This window comes from Mus caroli, chromosome 5 (assembly GCF_900094665.2).
Source record: "Mus caroli chromosome 5, CAROLI_EIJ_v1.1, whole genome shotgun sequence".
NCBI classification, from domain to species: domain Eukaryota; kingdom Metazoa; phylum Chordata; class Mammalia; order Rodentia; family Muridae; genus Mus; species Mus caroli.
This window is the reverse complement of record NC_034574.1, coordinates 21,692,241-21,708,788: the sequence shown is the minus strand read 5'-3', so window position 1 is coordinate 21,708,788 and position 16,548 is coordinate 21,692,241. Positions and strand designations below refer to the sequence as shown.

The 16,548-nt window shown below is 45.0% G+C and overlaps 1 protein-coding gene across 3 annotated transcripts in view; it reads right to left on the bottom strand.

The window, feature by feature from the left end:
• Dpp6 (dipeptidyl peptidase like 6) overlaps window positions 1–16,548 on the bottom strand; it is a 927,623-nt gene that overhangs the window by 692,352 nt on the left and 218,723 nt on the right. The window contains exon 1 of one of the 3 annotated variants that reach the window (XM_021163976.1): window positions 1,050–1,666. The exons of the other annotated variants lie outside the window; for them this stretch is intronic. Coding sequence (XP_021019635.1) covers window positions 1,050–1,274 — 225 coding nt within the window. The 5' untranslated portion in view covers window positions 1,275–1,666. Of the gene's footprint in view, window positions 1–1,049; window positions 1,667–16,548 lie in introns of those variants that run through there. 3 annotated transcript variants of the gene reach the window in all.

Here is a 16,548-nt window from a genome sequence, read left to right as displayed (position 1 = left end):
GTTTCACAGGCACACTTCCTGTTTCCTCCAGGGTTATGGGTTTTCCTGCTTTGCAGTGAAGGAGACTAAAAGGCTTGTGCAAAGACCCAGGAGCTGCAGAACCACACTGAAAAGGGACCCCAGTAACCCCACAGATACTGCACTGCTGTCTTTAAGGGCCTGCCTGAGGGCTCACCTGGGAGTTGCCTTCTGTCCCTGGGAACAGGTCTCAGGAAAATCTCTCACTCCCTGAAAGTCCTAGTGGTACCAACTGCTGGGTACAAGACCTTTGACCCATTTCTATGGCCACTCTTACCCTGAAAGAATCCTTGATTGCTAGGTGAATATGCAAATTCAATCTTTGAAGCTCAGACTTCCAGCCTCAATAGTAAGAGACCTCTCTGAGAACTTCTTTAGGAGGGAGCATGGTCCAAGTAGAGTTGCTGGATCACAGGCATGCAGCCCCAATTAGCATGTATAGTGAAAGCTTTATTGGGTCTGGGTCAGAGGCCAGGACTCTAAAGCTAGGACTTCTTTTTTATAAGAGCACCATAGGTCTTATCCTTGGGTGTAGAGAGAAGGTGTCTGGGGACAGTGAAAGGGGGGCAGAGTGGAGAGGAGAGGAGGGTCATCTCGGTTGGATAGTTGCTGTGACAAGTGGTAGGAAGAGAAAAGCAGCCTGAACTAGCTGTTCCCCGAGCCATAAAGCAGAAAATTAAACTAAAAACACAACTCCAAGCATACACACATCTAATTCCCTGAGAACCACAGCAGGCTGCCTTTACAAACATGCATCCACACATCTAACGAATTTCAAGCATAGTCCACATCCCAGCAGGCGCAGCTCCAAAACCCTTCCTGCTACCAACTCCTGGCCACCACCGCAAAGATCTGCTCTGGACTATGATGACTGAGATCAGGAGCCAAGGAGAGTGTCTGAGCACGATCTGGCACATCAGGAAGGAACGCAAAGATTGGCACAGGGGACCCAGAGACCCTGAGGAGTAGTCAGGCCCGTGCATCCCGCCGATGCTCCCACCACCGCCACCCACCCACCACGATGCTCTTACGTCCTCCTCGTCACAGTCGCTCCGCGCCTGGTACTGGAACCGGGGCCGGCCACCGGCACCGCCGCGCTCCCTGGGCGCCACCGCCTGCGCCTGCGGCCCGAGGGGCTTCGGGCCCGCGTCCTCCTCCGGCCCCTGGCCACCCAGAAGGCGACTGGCCTCCGGGGGCGCCGGAAAGGAGCGCGAGGTGTTGATCTTGCCGGTGAACCTTTGGTACAGCGAAGCCATGGGCCGCCTTGCGCTGGCTCACTGGTTAGGATGCTTCGGAAAAAAAAAATTTCCTTTCTCTCTGTCTCTCTTTCCTCTCCCCACCCCCTCCAGCAGAAAAGCGAGAAGAGGGAAAAGGAGGCGGTGGGGAAAGAAGAAAGGAGAGCCCGGCCGCTCCGCGCCACACGCGAGTCGAGTCGCCTGGGTGTTGAGCGACTCTGCCTGGCTCAGCTTCTCCGCCCCCTCCCCGGCAGCGCAGAAGCCAAGGGTCGGAGTGATCGCTTTCTCTTTCTGCTTTTTTTTTTTTTTTTTAAGTCCTCGCCATGGCCATGTTCGGCCTCACTAAAGAGGAAAGCAAGATACCAGAAGCATACTAAGGGAGGGGACATGTCTAGACCCCATTATTTGGCACCAACTAGATACCAGCTCGCCTTCTCTTCCCCGCCTGGCCCCTTGCAGCTCCTCCTTTTCCTTCTCAGTAGGGTAGCCAGCTCCTTCTGTGGTGATGGCACCAGGGGAGCTCCAGACCCAGGAAGACTCTCCCTCATGTCAGTTAGGTTGTGGATGGAGGTTCAGGGCTGGGGCACTCATAGCTGGACTGGAGGCCTGTGTCCCGGTGAGAGAGGACAGCACTACAAGAGGCCAGAGCTGAGCAAAGCAACCTTAACTGCCTTGGGGCCCCGGGGCTTCGGATCATGGCTCCCAATAGCATCTACTTTGGGTTGCAGGGCACAGCTGTTTTCCAGTGCCTGACAGGCACTCCCGCCTAGTAATGTTCTGGATTTGGGGCTTTGCTTAACTTTGACAAAGACCCTGTAGAGCCTGGGTAGAAATGCTGTTGAAGGGCATAGGAGGAGCCACTGAAAAGAAGGAAGGCCTGTAAGTGTAGGCGCAGGGAAACATTTGTTCCAGACCCACCTTCCTTCATCACCTAGGATTTTTTTTATTATATATATATAAAATTATACATTTTCTTTTGATCCTCTGAAGAAGGGAAGGGCAAGTCTAGAACAGGCAACAGAACTCCTGGTTAGGCTTATTTCAAGCCTCATGAACAAGGCCTTCCCAGGGTATGTCTGGCTCCAGCCTACCTGTCTTTGTGTAAATACAGGGGAAACGCTAAAGCGCTTGGAAGTCAGCAACCTTTCCAAACCTTGTTCCACCCCATTTTGACATTGAGATGCAGTGAGAGGGGTTCTTTGACGCCAAACACTGTGCAGCACATAGGGCTTCCAATAACAAACTCATTTGGTGCATTCGAGCGTGCTCAAGTGCCCTCGTGTGGAGAGATGCACAAATTGTGTCTGACTGTTAGTCTAGTCCATGTCTGGCATCTACCTCCCTCTACTTGCGTCCTGGATTCCTCCCTGTAGGTTTCTGGAACCCTTGTTTTTTCTTGAGCCTCTGGGCACTACTGGCTTTTGGCTGTTCCACCTCCTTCTTTGTCCCCTGATCCAGGCCTTAGAGGCTGAGCTGCGATAAGCTAGCTCATTCCTTACACCAGCATCACCATGGGCTGGGACTTTGGAGAGACTCACAGGAATTCTAGCACCTGCCCAGAGTTGCAGCTGCCCCCACCACACATACACACACACACACACACACAGTCCCCACACACACACACAACCCCTCCCCCCACCTACACACACAGTGAGCCCATTTGACGTCACCCACTACCCCGTGGTGTTCTATGAGCCTTCCTAGCTTCCCTGTCTGTACTGAGAATTTTTAAATCATAGGGGAGTTAGTGACTCAGAAGGCCTAGGACCTCAGACCCTCCCTGGCTCAAGCCGGGGGTGGAGGAAGTTGTGCTGCCCTGTTTAAGCTTAGCTTTCTGCTGTAACTGCCTCCCATTCCTTCAGCCTTTCTCTCCTAAGCCCTCAATATGGACGTTCATTTTCCATAGAATTTTGTTGGCCCATCCTGTTCTCTGCAGCTGTTGAGTCCATCACGAATAAACAGCTATTATATCACATGAGAGACATTTCCCCTTATAAAGAAATAGGAAGAGATTGGGGCTGCATCCCAGCCGCTTTGCCTACCACTCTACATTCGCATTAACCACTGAAGGATTATAAGGACATTAAACTAAAAGTGCCATCTAGGAAGTCCTGACTCCCAGACCTTCACATGGAAGGTTGCTCTGCTAGCACCTTGGAAGGGCAAGTCCTGCCTTACAAGGGTTCATGTCCAATGCAGTCAAGGATTCTGACATTACTCCTATAGATGTCCCTTGTGTCTTCCTTATTATACAAGAAGGACACATGTACAGGTTTACACAAGCAGAAATAACTTTGTATATAATGTTAATACACTTATGCAAAATGTAGAAATCATATAGGCTATGGTGTCCAAAACATTATAGATAAGTGCCTGTTAACCATTGTGAATTAATAATAGAATTTTAAAGAGCTAGAATTTTTAATAATTTTTGTAATGATGTGTTCTGCATGAGTATGTCCACACGAATGAGATGCCCTTGGAGACTGGAGGTGTCAGATCTCCCGGAGCTAGACTTTCCGGCAGTTGTGAGCTTCCTGATAGAGGTGCTTGAATCTCAACTCAGGTCCTCTTTAAGAGTGTTATTATGTGTGCTGAACAGGTGAGCCATGTCTCTAGCCCCAAGATTGAACCATGTATTTAATGATGAATTCAGTAAGTTGATAGAAAGGGTGTGTGTGTCTTGACAGTCAAGATTTATTTTCTCTGATGAATCTGCAAATATTCAACTTTTGTCAAAGTTTAAAATTCAAGTTACTCTGAAAACACAGATTATTCCTATTTAAACATATTTTAAAGCAAAAAGCCATAAAAACTTATAATCAGGGAAGGAATTAAAGTAAAATTTTCTGTCCAGAGAGGCAAATCTGGAGCATGAACAGGAGAAATGGAGAAGATGGGAGGGGTGGGGAAGGAGACAGAGCCTGGCCAGGCTGGCTTGAAAGAAACAGAGGTCAGGGAGAGTTGTGTGTGTGTGCAGACAATAGAGAATCCCTTGGTACACTGATGGAGGCACACAAAGTGGAGACCTTGGACACAGTCTTTTTCTCCTCCATAGGGAGCACAGAGCACGCAGGGCCATTTTAAGGGACTGTGAAGCCATGAACTTATGACAAAGTACCTGCAGATCCAATCTTCCCCTAAACATGGGCACACAAACTGCACAGTACATGTAGAGACTGCAGCACTGCATAATTCCCCGGACAAGACTAAGCAGGTTAATACTATACTGTGAGTGAGGTAATGGGAATTTAGAAAATGCTAAACGTATTGCTTATCACACATAATTAATCAAGTCTGACCTCTGGGAAACCCTTCCCAACAACGTAAGGAATGAGGCGTTATGAGGGAAAATAAAGCCAGAGGGCTTTTGACGGGATCTTAGTATCTTAGAAGGAAACAGGTCAAAGCTCTTTTGCTCAACTTGGCTTTGACCATCTCGTTTGTGAAATAAAAACTGTGAGCCAGTTGAGATGGCTCAGCAGCTACACGGGCGTATTTACCACCAAGCCTGACAGTCTGAGGTTAATCTCCACGTTCTACAAACTGATTTTTACAGGTTGTGCTCTGACCTCCACAAGTGTGTTATGGAACACGCACAAAGAGAGGGGGGGGGAGAAACAGGTATAATACAAACATTAAACTATAAAACTCTTCAAAGAACCAGGGAAAAGATTGGGACAAACTTTTCTACCTAGGAGGGACAGATGTGAGGCTTAAACTGCACTGTGGTGAATGGATAAAATATGTTGGCTTTTTTGTGGGCTATTTCACGTAAAGATTTGCACTCCTTTTTACTGTTTAAAACCAATGTCAGCCTGTTCTCTTTTCTCTGTTGTGCCTCATGATTGTTTCTGTGTACACTGATCCCTGTAACGAACATGAGACCCCATAAACAAGCAGGAGATATCACCCAATCCAGCAGATGCTACAGATGTTTTAAACTGACAACAACAGAACCTCCAAGACTCTTAACCCCTTCTGACCACTGATATTGGAGCTATAAAGTGGCCACTGTAGCACACCCAGAAAGCAGAAAGAGCTTCTCTTCTGAGGCATCAGGCATCTGTCCTTCCAGATAACAGCACTTTGACCTTCTAGATATGGGATAAATGAAACAAACATGTGGATATCCACAAGATACAGTGCTAAAACGTACAGGAGAATCATGCTCTGAACTCTGAGTCACCAACCTCCTTCTGCTAGGTTACTCGTCTGCTTTTGCAGGATGGCTACTAAGGATCACCTGGGCTGTAGGCTCCGCATGGATTCCCAACAGGGACTGCACAGTGCCTATACACAAAGGAGTTGGTAAATTCTGCACTCAGAAAGATCTTAAAGGCAAAGTGGGAATTTAATTAGGTCTCAACTATTCAACATACTTAAATATCAATATGTTTCAAAGGAAAACATTTATTTTAACTCAATAAAAATCAGTAAAGTTTTAATCTCCTATCTTCTCTTCTTTATGAATTTGAGGAAAAGTGAGGCTTGGGGAGAAAGTAAGAGACCTCAGCAAAGTTGAATACACAGAACTCTAATTGTAAGCTGCTTATTTCTAACCTTATGATTCATCTTTGAGGCAAGCCACCATTCCCATACTCAAAACCATTACATACTGGGATATTATTTAGTGGCTATCCTCTCACTCACAAGAATTTTGGGGCCATGACCTTGGCCTGACCCAGTGACCTTGGGACTGACACGCATGAATGAGCATGCTGCAGGCAGATGCTGACCTTTTCACCATAAGAACACTTGTCCCCTGTTAGCTGCTGCCACTTGGACCTGGACCCGATTCCTAGGCTATGGTCATGCCATGCAGTTGGGAAGCACAGAGAAAAAGCATCTAGCTATGCCTAGCAAAACTGTGAACCAGCAAAACTCTAGTTCATTAGTATAAAACCAAGACTTGGGTAACTTCTTGTATAATCAGCTGCATTCAGGGGTAATTTGTTACACAGCATGCCACGATTGATAGCTAACAACAACAAAACAAAAACAAAAACAAACTGGTCTGTGCATTGAAAGGGCATTCCTAGTAGCACTACAAGCTCTTCATGTCTTTTATCAGAAAGTACCTGAATGCCTACTATGTGCTGCTTGTGCTGTGTTGTTAAGTGGAAATGAACTGAACCAAATCTGTGACCATGAAGATCAGACAACAGACCTCCATCAGATGAATGCTATTCATGAGTAGCTCTCAGACTTCTCTAAATAAATGGAGTGCCACAGCTTCTCCATTAGTTTACAGCTACACACTGCTGGCCTTATCTATCAGAGGGTAGCTTTATCAGGACATAATCGCCAGAAACTCCCGGATTGCAGGTGTGTTCTTTACAAAGCCTGACTTTTCTTTTTTTTATTAGATATTTTCTTCATTTACATTTCAAATGCTATCCCGAAAGTCCCCTATACCCTCCCCTGCCCTGCTCCCCAACCCACCCACTCCCACTTCCTGGCCCTGGCATTCCTCTGTACTGGGGCATATAATCTTCACAAGACCAAGGGCCTCTCCTCCCATTTGATGGCCGACTAGGCCATCCTCTGCTACATATAAAGCCTGACTTTTCGGAGTGTGGACATTAGACACCATGTTCAATCCACTGAGGATTGTGGAGAGTTGCAGCAGCTTCCACTGAGGACATATTATGAGTACAGATGCTACAGTTATACCCATTCTACAGATGCTAGGGTTATACCCATTCTAGACCCGTCCAAATAAAAGAGCTGGGGCTGAGCTTGAGATCTGTGCTGAGACAGCCCTCTGTCAAAGCCTAGTGCCCACTCAAGGGTGAGAAGTATCCTAGAATAACACACTTGAACCCTTCTCTACATAAGGCCAAGGCGTGCTGAAAGAGTCTCCAAGTTCCGTATTCCCAAGAAGAGACACATATTTTTAGAGGGTCCAGTAAGGATTCTCCTGGAGGTTAATTATATGTATTTAGTGTATATGTGTGTATGCCTGTGGAGGTCAGGTGACAGCTTGCAGGAGTCAGCTCTCTTCTTCCATTGTGTCGGTCCCATGGATTGAACTCAGGTCTTCAGACTGGGCAGCAAGTCCCTTGGCTCACTGAACCATCTATCCATCCCAGGGAGAGGACCTTTTAAAACTCAGAAAGAGTCCTTTCTCATTGATGAGGTGTTAGCTCAGCAGCTCATTCAAGATCATCTAGAACGGAGGACATGTCTGGATGCTGTTTGTCCTTGAGTTGATGTGTCCTCTGGAGGGAAAGGGAAGAATCCATTTCTCTTGATGCCTGTCTCAAGAGACATTTTGATATTGTGCTTTAAAATCAAAAAGCCTCTCACATTCTGCCAAATTGCATACAACCTGGCAGAGAGCGCGACAGAACCGAAAAGGGGGAAAGCCTTACACTGATTCCTTTAAGAAGCCCTCAGCACCTCTGCTGCAGCCTTGCTGTTTAGTTAATTCAATAAAGAAAACCTGTCTTCAATTAAAAACCAATAAATGTAATAAACATTTAAGTTGAAAACCGACTTCTATGAACTTAATTTTCCTGAGCCTGCTCCGTAAAAGTCCATTAAAATGTTCATTATAAAATCTATGTTATTACATTTTTCACCATCACTTAAGATCCACTCCAAATTCCCATGGCATACCTGCAGGTTAAAAAATGGGCTGCTGCCATCTGAGGTAGCTCGGTAGACATCACTGAATTTCAATGCATTGTGTGGACAGAGGTGGCACCCAGTATCTATATGTAAATGCTCATAGCAATGAGCTGGTAGTGAAGCACGTGTATGTGGTCACATCCTCACAAGTAAAGGCAAAAGCTGTCAGTGCATAGCCTGACTCATGCACATGTGGGTGTGCCTGTCAGGAGAGCCGGTGGCTTCTTGTTAATGACAACAGATTCTATTAGGAACAATAGAAGCGAAAGGAAGCTGCCCATTTCTGTGGGTAATTCAATCCCGTGGACTGCAACCCTATCCATTCTACTCCACCCGCTCCACAGTTTTCTCCTCATAAAGGTTAAAACTGATTTGTCTATACAGCTAATTGCATTTCAAATCATAGTAATTTGGAACACAAAAAAGTAATTCCCCTTACAATGACTTATATTTATATTTTGCTTGACAGGTAAACAGAAATTGCCTGTTGGCGAAATAAATCCATTAGTCATGTAAGCCTGCAGTTTGAGCAGCTCCTTTCTTCACTTACAGAGGGCAACAAGTGGCTCCACTCTCCACCATAATAAGGTGAGGTAGGTCCCATTGGTTCCCTGGCTCTTGATTTGAGCTCCTGATAGGCATATTACATCAGTTCCCTAAACATCCCACCCACGATCACTCCTATTACATCGTTTTATAACCCAACAATACTCAAACTGCATCATTTCTACAGAGCCCTTTCCATCTCTGTGGGGAAATGGGTAAATTAACGCTTACAAAGGGCTTTGAAGGATTCTAGGTTCTTGGGGTAAAGCTGTGGCAGAATGAAGTCATATTAACAGTTGCCTTTCAGGGTTTTGTTACCACTCCGCCAGGCTCAACACCAAATGAGATGGAGATGAGTGGGGGTGATGTAAGGGGATGACATCAGGGGTTGTTGGGGTTCCCAGTACAGACAGTCAAGTCATTAAGCATCTTTTTTAAATAGGCAATTTATCTCTGCAACATAAAATTATTACATTCAAAAGCAGCATAGAATAGAAAACAGAAGTTGTAAGTATTCTAAGACAAAACACAGAATTACCTGCGGGGAGTTCTCCACAGAGTACAACACAGCCACTTCAGATGATGGTATCTCAGATGTGCAGAGCATCCAGGGAACAAGCCACACCCAGCCTTGGTTTTATTCTGAATGAAAGTGGACTGATAAAATGTCTAAAATTACCTTATGTGGCTACCAGAAGAGGCTCAACAGAAGCGACTCATTCTCTTCTACCTCACATTACTGTCTTTGATCCCTTTTAAAATTGTGTGTGTGTGCATGCACACGCATGAATGTATGTGACCATGGCAGTTAGAAGATTGTGCAAGACACTTGGAACTGGAGTTTCAAGGAATTGTGAGCCCTGTGATGTGGGTGCTGGGAAATGAACCAGAGTCTTCTGAAAGATCAGCAGGTGCTCTTTTCTGCTGAGCTCACTCTCTAGCCCATTTTCCTCCATCTTTGAGAAAACCACATTCATCACCCTGCTCAATTCAATTCTACTTTGGACCCTCTAAAGAAGGAGGCTTGGAGAAACCTTTGGCTGCCCTCGCCCCATCACAGATTCTTCAAATTTTGATTCATGAGAATGCCCCCTTTCTGATATTTATCAGACCTAGTTTTTCACGGTGGATGGTGGATAGGTTCTAGAAAGATAGCATCAATGGTTCATTGGTCCTAGATATGCAGGGTGCAGAATGCTCTGAAAAGCTGTTGGGAAGCCTTTGAATGGCTACTTTGAAGAAAACCAAACCTTTGGTTTTGCTTTCCAAAAAACAAAAATGAACATGGCACATACAATCATCACTTGATACTGATAGCTAACCACCTGCCACATGTGTGTATTCCAGTCTGTCCACCAAGTAGAATGTCTATTCTTAAGATAGATAGATGTCTGGGGTGGTTTGAATAGGTTGGGCCCCCATAGATTCATGTATGTGAATGCTTGACCTATGCAAAGTGGTACTATTAGGAGGTGTGACCTTGATGTAAGAAGTGTGTCACTGTGGGTGTAGGCTTTGAGGCCTCCTATTCTCAAGCTACATGCAGTGAGGAACGCAGTCTCTTTCTGCTGCTTTCAGATCAAGATGTAGAACTCTCAGCTCCTTCTCCAGCACCAAGTCAGCCTGCAGGCTGCTATGCTTGTTACCATGATAATGGACTAAACATCTGAAACTGTAAGCCAGTGTCAATTAAAGGTTTGCCTTTGTAAGAGTTGCCTTGGTCATGGTGTCTCTTCATAGCAATGGAAACCCTAACTAAGACAATGGCCCTCTTACTTAAGAGAACATATTTTCTAGACAGCTTTTATGAACAGGTTTTTCCTCATAATATAGGGTCTAGGGGCTAGTTTCTTTTTCATACACACTACTCAGTCTAGCACCTCCTCCTGGTTTTCAGTCTCTGAACATAACAGTGTTAAGGAAGTGTTTCTCAGAGCACCTCAGACTCCTTGTGGCCACAAGAGAAAGAGGCACATGTTTGCAGCCATGTGAACCTAAAGCTGGAGGTTGCTGACTTGGAGCCAGGGCCTTCTTCACCCAGCACACAGAATTTGGATCTGAGTCTTCAGTCAGGCACCATCACCTGAACTCCTGGCTCATTGCAGTCCAGGATAAGGCCTGAGTTTCCTCATTCACACCGTGGAGGGTGATAAGAGTAGAGGGCATTATTAGTGCTTGAGATCTTGCGATCACTTGAGATCTTCAGGTATTACATAAGGGAAGGGGTAAGAGTGGATCCCAAATTTCCAGAAAATACTATGGTCACACATAGTCTTCTAAGACAAATCATTTGTTTTATTGTTGTTGTTGTTTATTTAGGATGCCAGCATCCTTAATTGTGAAGAAAATGGCCCTCCCACAATTGAGGACCTTCTCTTGTTTTATGCACATTCCCTCAACAGAAGCATATGGGAGAAAGTGGCTTTCAGTGGTAAAAGCCTCTTCCATATTCTAATGAATGGGAACAAGGTTTGGGGCTATGCTAGTGTACTGGCTGGTTCTGTGTGTCAACTTGACACAGGCTGGAGTTATCACAGAGAAAGGACCTTCAGTTGGGAACTGTCTCCATGAGATCCAGCCTGTGAGGCATTTTCTTGGTTGGTGATCAAGGTGGAAGGGCCCATTGTGGGTGGTGCCATCCCTGGGCTGGTAGTCTTGAGTTCTATAAGAGAGCAAGCTGCGCAAGCCAGTAAAGAACATCTCTCCATGGCCTCTGCATCAGCTCCTGCTTACTGACCTGCTTGAGTTCCAGTCCTGACTTCCTTTGGTGATGAACAGCAATGTGGAAAGTGTAAGCTGAATAAACCCTTTCCTCCCCAACTTGCTTCTTGATCATGATGTTTGTGCAGGAATAGAAACCCTGACTAAGACAGCTACCATAGGGCTGATGAGGCACAGACAAGTGCCAGCCCTGGACGGGACAGAGTGTGGGGAGCGGGGAGGCACATGAATGGGGAAGAGTAGTATGGCTTTAAACACTTCTGTTTGTACTCAGGAATCATAGGAACTCCCAGATCTTATCAGAGAAGTTTCTTTGTGCAGTGGTTGGCAGTTAATGTAGGAACTCACAACTGCTCAGTGTCTAGAAAGAATAAGCTATAGAGTACTCAGCCACAAATGAGACATATTTACTACCTCCCCTGCCATACACACACACACACACACACACACACACACACACACTCAGGAAGCACAGAGGAAGAAGTGAAAAACCTGTAGGAGGCTGAGGCCTGGAGGACCTGAGTAAATCAGTGCCTTCCAGATAGGACAGGAGCACTGAACCCAGGAATTCACAAACGCTATTGTCTGCATTAGATCTGAATGAGGCGGAGCCACCATTCTAGCATGGAAGGCAGAGGAGTTCATGTATCTCTACAGTTGATGGTAATTTTGCAGGGAGGGGTCAGTTTTCTTTAAGGATGTGTCCCCTGGTAGGCTGACCATTTTATCAGTTACTTGTCTGTTGCTGAGATAAAACACCATGACTAGAAGCAACATAAGGAAGGAAGGATCTATTTGGGCTTATGTTCATTCCAGAGTGCTAGGTGTCCATTACAGAGGGAAGTCACTGCAGAAAGAGGCAGGCATGGCAGCAAGGACAGGAAGCTGAGCATTCACATCTTGAAGAAAAGCATAAAGTAGAAAAAAAGACATGAGAGACAGGTGTTTTTAACTCTCAAACCCCCTTCTCAGTGATTTACTTCTTCCAGTGGCCATTCCACCTAAAACTCCCCCAAGCAGCACCACCAGCTGGAGGCCAAGTGCTCAAATGCTCAGGACTATTCAGGACATTTCTTATTTAAGCCACTCCAACCAAGCTCTAGTGTGGCAGTTCTCAACCTGTGGGTCAAGAACCTTTGGAGGTTAAACAATTCTTGTCACAAGGGTTACCCAAGACCATCTTCATAACAGATATTTACATTATGATTCATAACAGTAGCAGAATTATAGTTATGATGTAGCAACAAAAATATTTTGTGCTTGGGGGTCACCACAACATGATGAACTATATTAAAAGGTCATAGCATTAGGAAGGTCGAGAACCACTGTTCCAATGAATGGCTCTGCACCCAGGAGTATTAAGAAGCACAAATCAGAATCAGTGGGTTCTATGAAAATAGAGGACATGTGTAGCTTTGTGTTCTGCCCTGCCACTGCTAGGCTTGAGGCAAGTGCCAATACACCACTCAGGGGGTGGGGAAATGCAGCCTATGATGTGAGAGGTTGAAGCTGGATTCCCAAGCTCCCAGACATCCAGTCACCACTGGAAACTTATAGAGTTGGGACCAAAGGGTAGGGAGTCCACAGGACCCATGATGAGGAGCCCAGGACTGGGGGCTCTCAAACTCCTGGACATCCAGATACCACTGGGTCACAGGAAGTTGGGAATGGAGTTGGGGGTCCACAGGCCTGCAATATGGCCAAGGCTGGGAGTACTCAGACTACTGTACATCCAGACGCTGCTGGAAGTCACAAAAGAACCAAGAACAGAAGATGCCACAGGCTGAGGACAAGCCCAGGACCGGTGGGAGGGGAACTCTTTAGCTTAGCTCATCTGCAAAAGTCTTTAGCTTATCAGGGTTGTCTGGGAGTACAGAGGGACCTTCTGCTGGCGGCTTCAGTAACTCTGTAGGCTAAGGCTTTCTCCATGCTCCCCATAGTGGTTCCTGGCAAAAAAGACAGTCCTTTATTCCAAACTGTTTATTGATTGTTCAACGTGGAAAATGGGTGCATACCACCTTCTCAGGGTTGACCAGAGATTAAATACCTTTTTTCAGGAAGGAATGTCTGGGAAGAAAAGTTTATTGGCTAAACCCTCAGGGCTTCTAGATACCTCATTAGTGTGGAGAACTCTGTTTTGATCATAGGTCACATTTCCTGTGTGGGAAGTGCTCCAGACCAGGAATCTGGTAGGGAATAGGGAGCTGCCTACTGTCTCAGGTAAGTGACTGGATGCTGGGGACTCTGAACTTGCCCAACCTTACCAAGTTTCCTGGCATAGTCCACTGTTCCACAGGCACAGATTTAGGAGGAGTGAAAGGATCTGGGAGAGTTAAGGCAGTGCATATTATCAAAATACATTGTGTGCAAGAATGAAATTTAATTAGCAGTTAATAAGATATATATATATATATATAGTTAATAAGATATATATATATATATAGTTAATAAGATATATATATATATATATATATCTTACACTTGCCAGCACTCCAGACTTTTCGGACATATAAGTCTTCTGCCCTTAAGGAGGCTTCTATAATATAAACCTTGACATGATTTCATAAAATCTAATTTTAAACACAGTAAAACCAGACATGTCTAACGTATGGCTCATGAAATCCGGGCGTAGTTTTGCATAGCCCAGTATATTTGTAGGTCACAGTTTTCATGCTACAGTGTCTAAAGATTGGATGCATTTGCTATGTTAAAGCAGCTGAGAACTACAAGAAGACAGCATAGTCTTGAAATGTCCAACCAGCAAACAGCAGGCAGGCCAGGCAGGGCTTCAAACACCTGTTATCTGAATGAGTTATCCAAACAATTAAAAAAAAAATCCCAGCTTGGGTGGATATGCATAGACTATTATATCCAATGTATATGGGAAGAAACTATTCTCAACACATATATTATTATTTCCTTAGCAGTGCTTCATTTTAGAATTGCATATGGGAGAGGATGTTTAAGGCCATTGCCTTGAATGTGAATTTTGCCCCTAATCATATTTGTTGATGTTGACTGTTGTCATAAGGAGCCAAGTCACAAAGCAGAATCAATAGGCACAATGTGTCTTTCAAAGACCCTCCAGAGTCTAGTGTTTAAAAAGGATGCTAGGGAAGTTGGGTTATAGGATTCAAGCCTATGTCCTGAAGGTTTTGCTTCTGTGGCTGCTGGACTGTAATATGTGTTCTTTGTTCTTTGCATTAACCCATACCCAGAGTATGAGGCAGGAGAGAGATAAATCCATCTCTCACTATCTCACAGTCTCCTCTCTCTGCTCTGCTTTCCCCATGCTCCTTCCTGCCCCAGCTCTACCAGCAACCTCTCTTGAGATAGCATCTCCTTCATTACAAGTCTACGTCCACTGCACACTGCTTTTTCAGCTTTCAGGTTGATATCCCTCTGATGAACGCAGTCATCTGTGAAAAGCAACCAAACATATGCAGAAGAAATAGAGCCGCAGGAGTCACCTGGAAGCCCCAGACAAAGAGCAACCTTGAGAAGAATGTCACCACTTGGGGGTGCTGTGGGAGCTCAGAAATGCAGTCCAAGAGCCCCAACTGCCTAAGAGCCACCCTTCCTCCAGTTCACAGCAAGTCTGTGTCCAGCTGGTCTCATGGGCAGTAAGACAGCCTGGTAGACTGATTCTTACCAAAACAAAGACTGTCTGTTGATAAGTCTTTCCATGATTGGGAAGTACTAAAATTAACTAACTATATGAGTCAATCCTGCCTTCTTATTTATTGAACGATCAGATGTCCAGAAGATGAAGAGGGCTGATCACAGCCTTAATGTTTCATCATGATGTTCTGAGAATGAATTATACAGTTGGGCTCATGTGCACACAACTTATATCTCAGAGGCAGTTGGACTTTTTCAGCCTTTTTGTATCCACTGGGCCATTGATGGGTGGGATACAGAGCTGGCTTGAGGTTAGAGGCACTGGGGTAGCAGTAGGTCTTAACTGTGAGGATATTCTTGGATTATTTAAAACACGCGTTATTGAGCCTGTATTGCATTTTCTTCTTACTAATTAAAGAATGAAAAACAAAACAAAAACAAGCAAACAAAACCAACCAAGGAGCTGGGTGTGGATGTATGGAGAGCTAACTCTCAGAGAAAAAGAGAAATTAAACTCAGGACCCTGGAGAGCAACCTGAGCTGCTGCATCTAAATTGGCTTCTTGGAGAGCGCGATTTTTCAGAATCTGATAAAGTTTATTGATTCATTTTGGGGAAAAAAAAAGATTTACAATTTAATTTCAAGATTTTTTTTTAAAAAAATATGTATCTTCTCTTATGACCTGGGAATGCATCAGAGAACCAGAACATTAAGAGATCCAGGGCCTCCAACAGAGGTTGACTTTGAACCAAGGTCCTACAGATTAATAAAAGCAGTCTCACCAAGGACCTGCAGATTAATAAAAGCAGTCTCGGCTTGGCGTGGGTAGCTGTATTGTTCCAGTTCTTTCGTGTGCCCTCTTAGTTAGCAATTTTAAAGCTACTCTGTTGATAGTGTTAGATCGTAAGGTTCCTGACTACTCACTGAGTGGGTTAGTTAACTGGAAAATCTCCACCCATTGCCTTACAATTTCCTCTGTCATGTACCTCCCTGGAAGCACAAACCAAGAAGCGATGAAACTGAGCTGCCAAGTGATGATAGTAATAATAGTCTGACATGATGTGTAGCCCAGAACCCTCGCTGATTGGTTTGCAGTGTTTAAATTAAGTTTTCTATTGTTGACAGCCTCCTAGGTTTACAGTGAATTCTAGTCATTTTTCCATTTGCAGCTTCTCCCATCCCTCCTCCGCTGGAAACTTTCTTTACCCCAGAAGGCCCCACAGGGTGATCATAGCCTTCTCTGTGTGTGCGTGTGACCCCCTGAGTTTAATTAGAACTGCTGGATGAGCAGTTCTAATAAATGAGCATTTATTGCCACTGAAGAAATATGTCCCCTCCTCTAACAGCCATTAGCAGTCAAATAGTCCCTCACAAGGCATAATTTTGTACATACTTAAAGAAATCAACTGGTCTCATGAATCCCTTACTGTGTTTCAAAAGTCAATTTGTTATTTACCTTTTACTAATGGTTTGTTTCAGTCATGAGACATATTTTCTTGGCCATATCTTGTGGCTTTTCGGGTTCTATGGTTTTCTAAGAAACACTCTATTTGAGTGAAGCTCACACTAAAAGCTCTGTGAGGTTCAGACGAGCAAGTCAAATAGGAAGAGTATTCCTCCTGCCTCACTGCTCTCCCAGCATCCTTTGCTGAGGCAATGGGATGGCAATGATCTCTAGAGCCTGTGCAGAATGGTGTTGCTGAGTGACACTGATCAGCAAAGAAAAGTACTGGGGCCTGCAGGGAGCGCCATCTTGGCTCCAGGGCTCCGC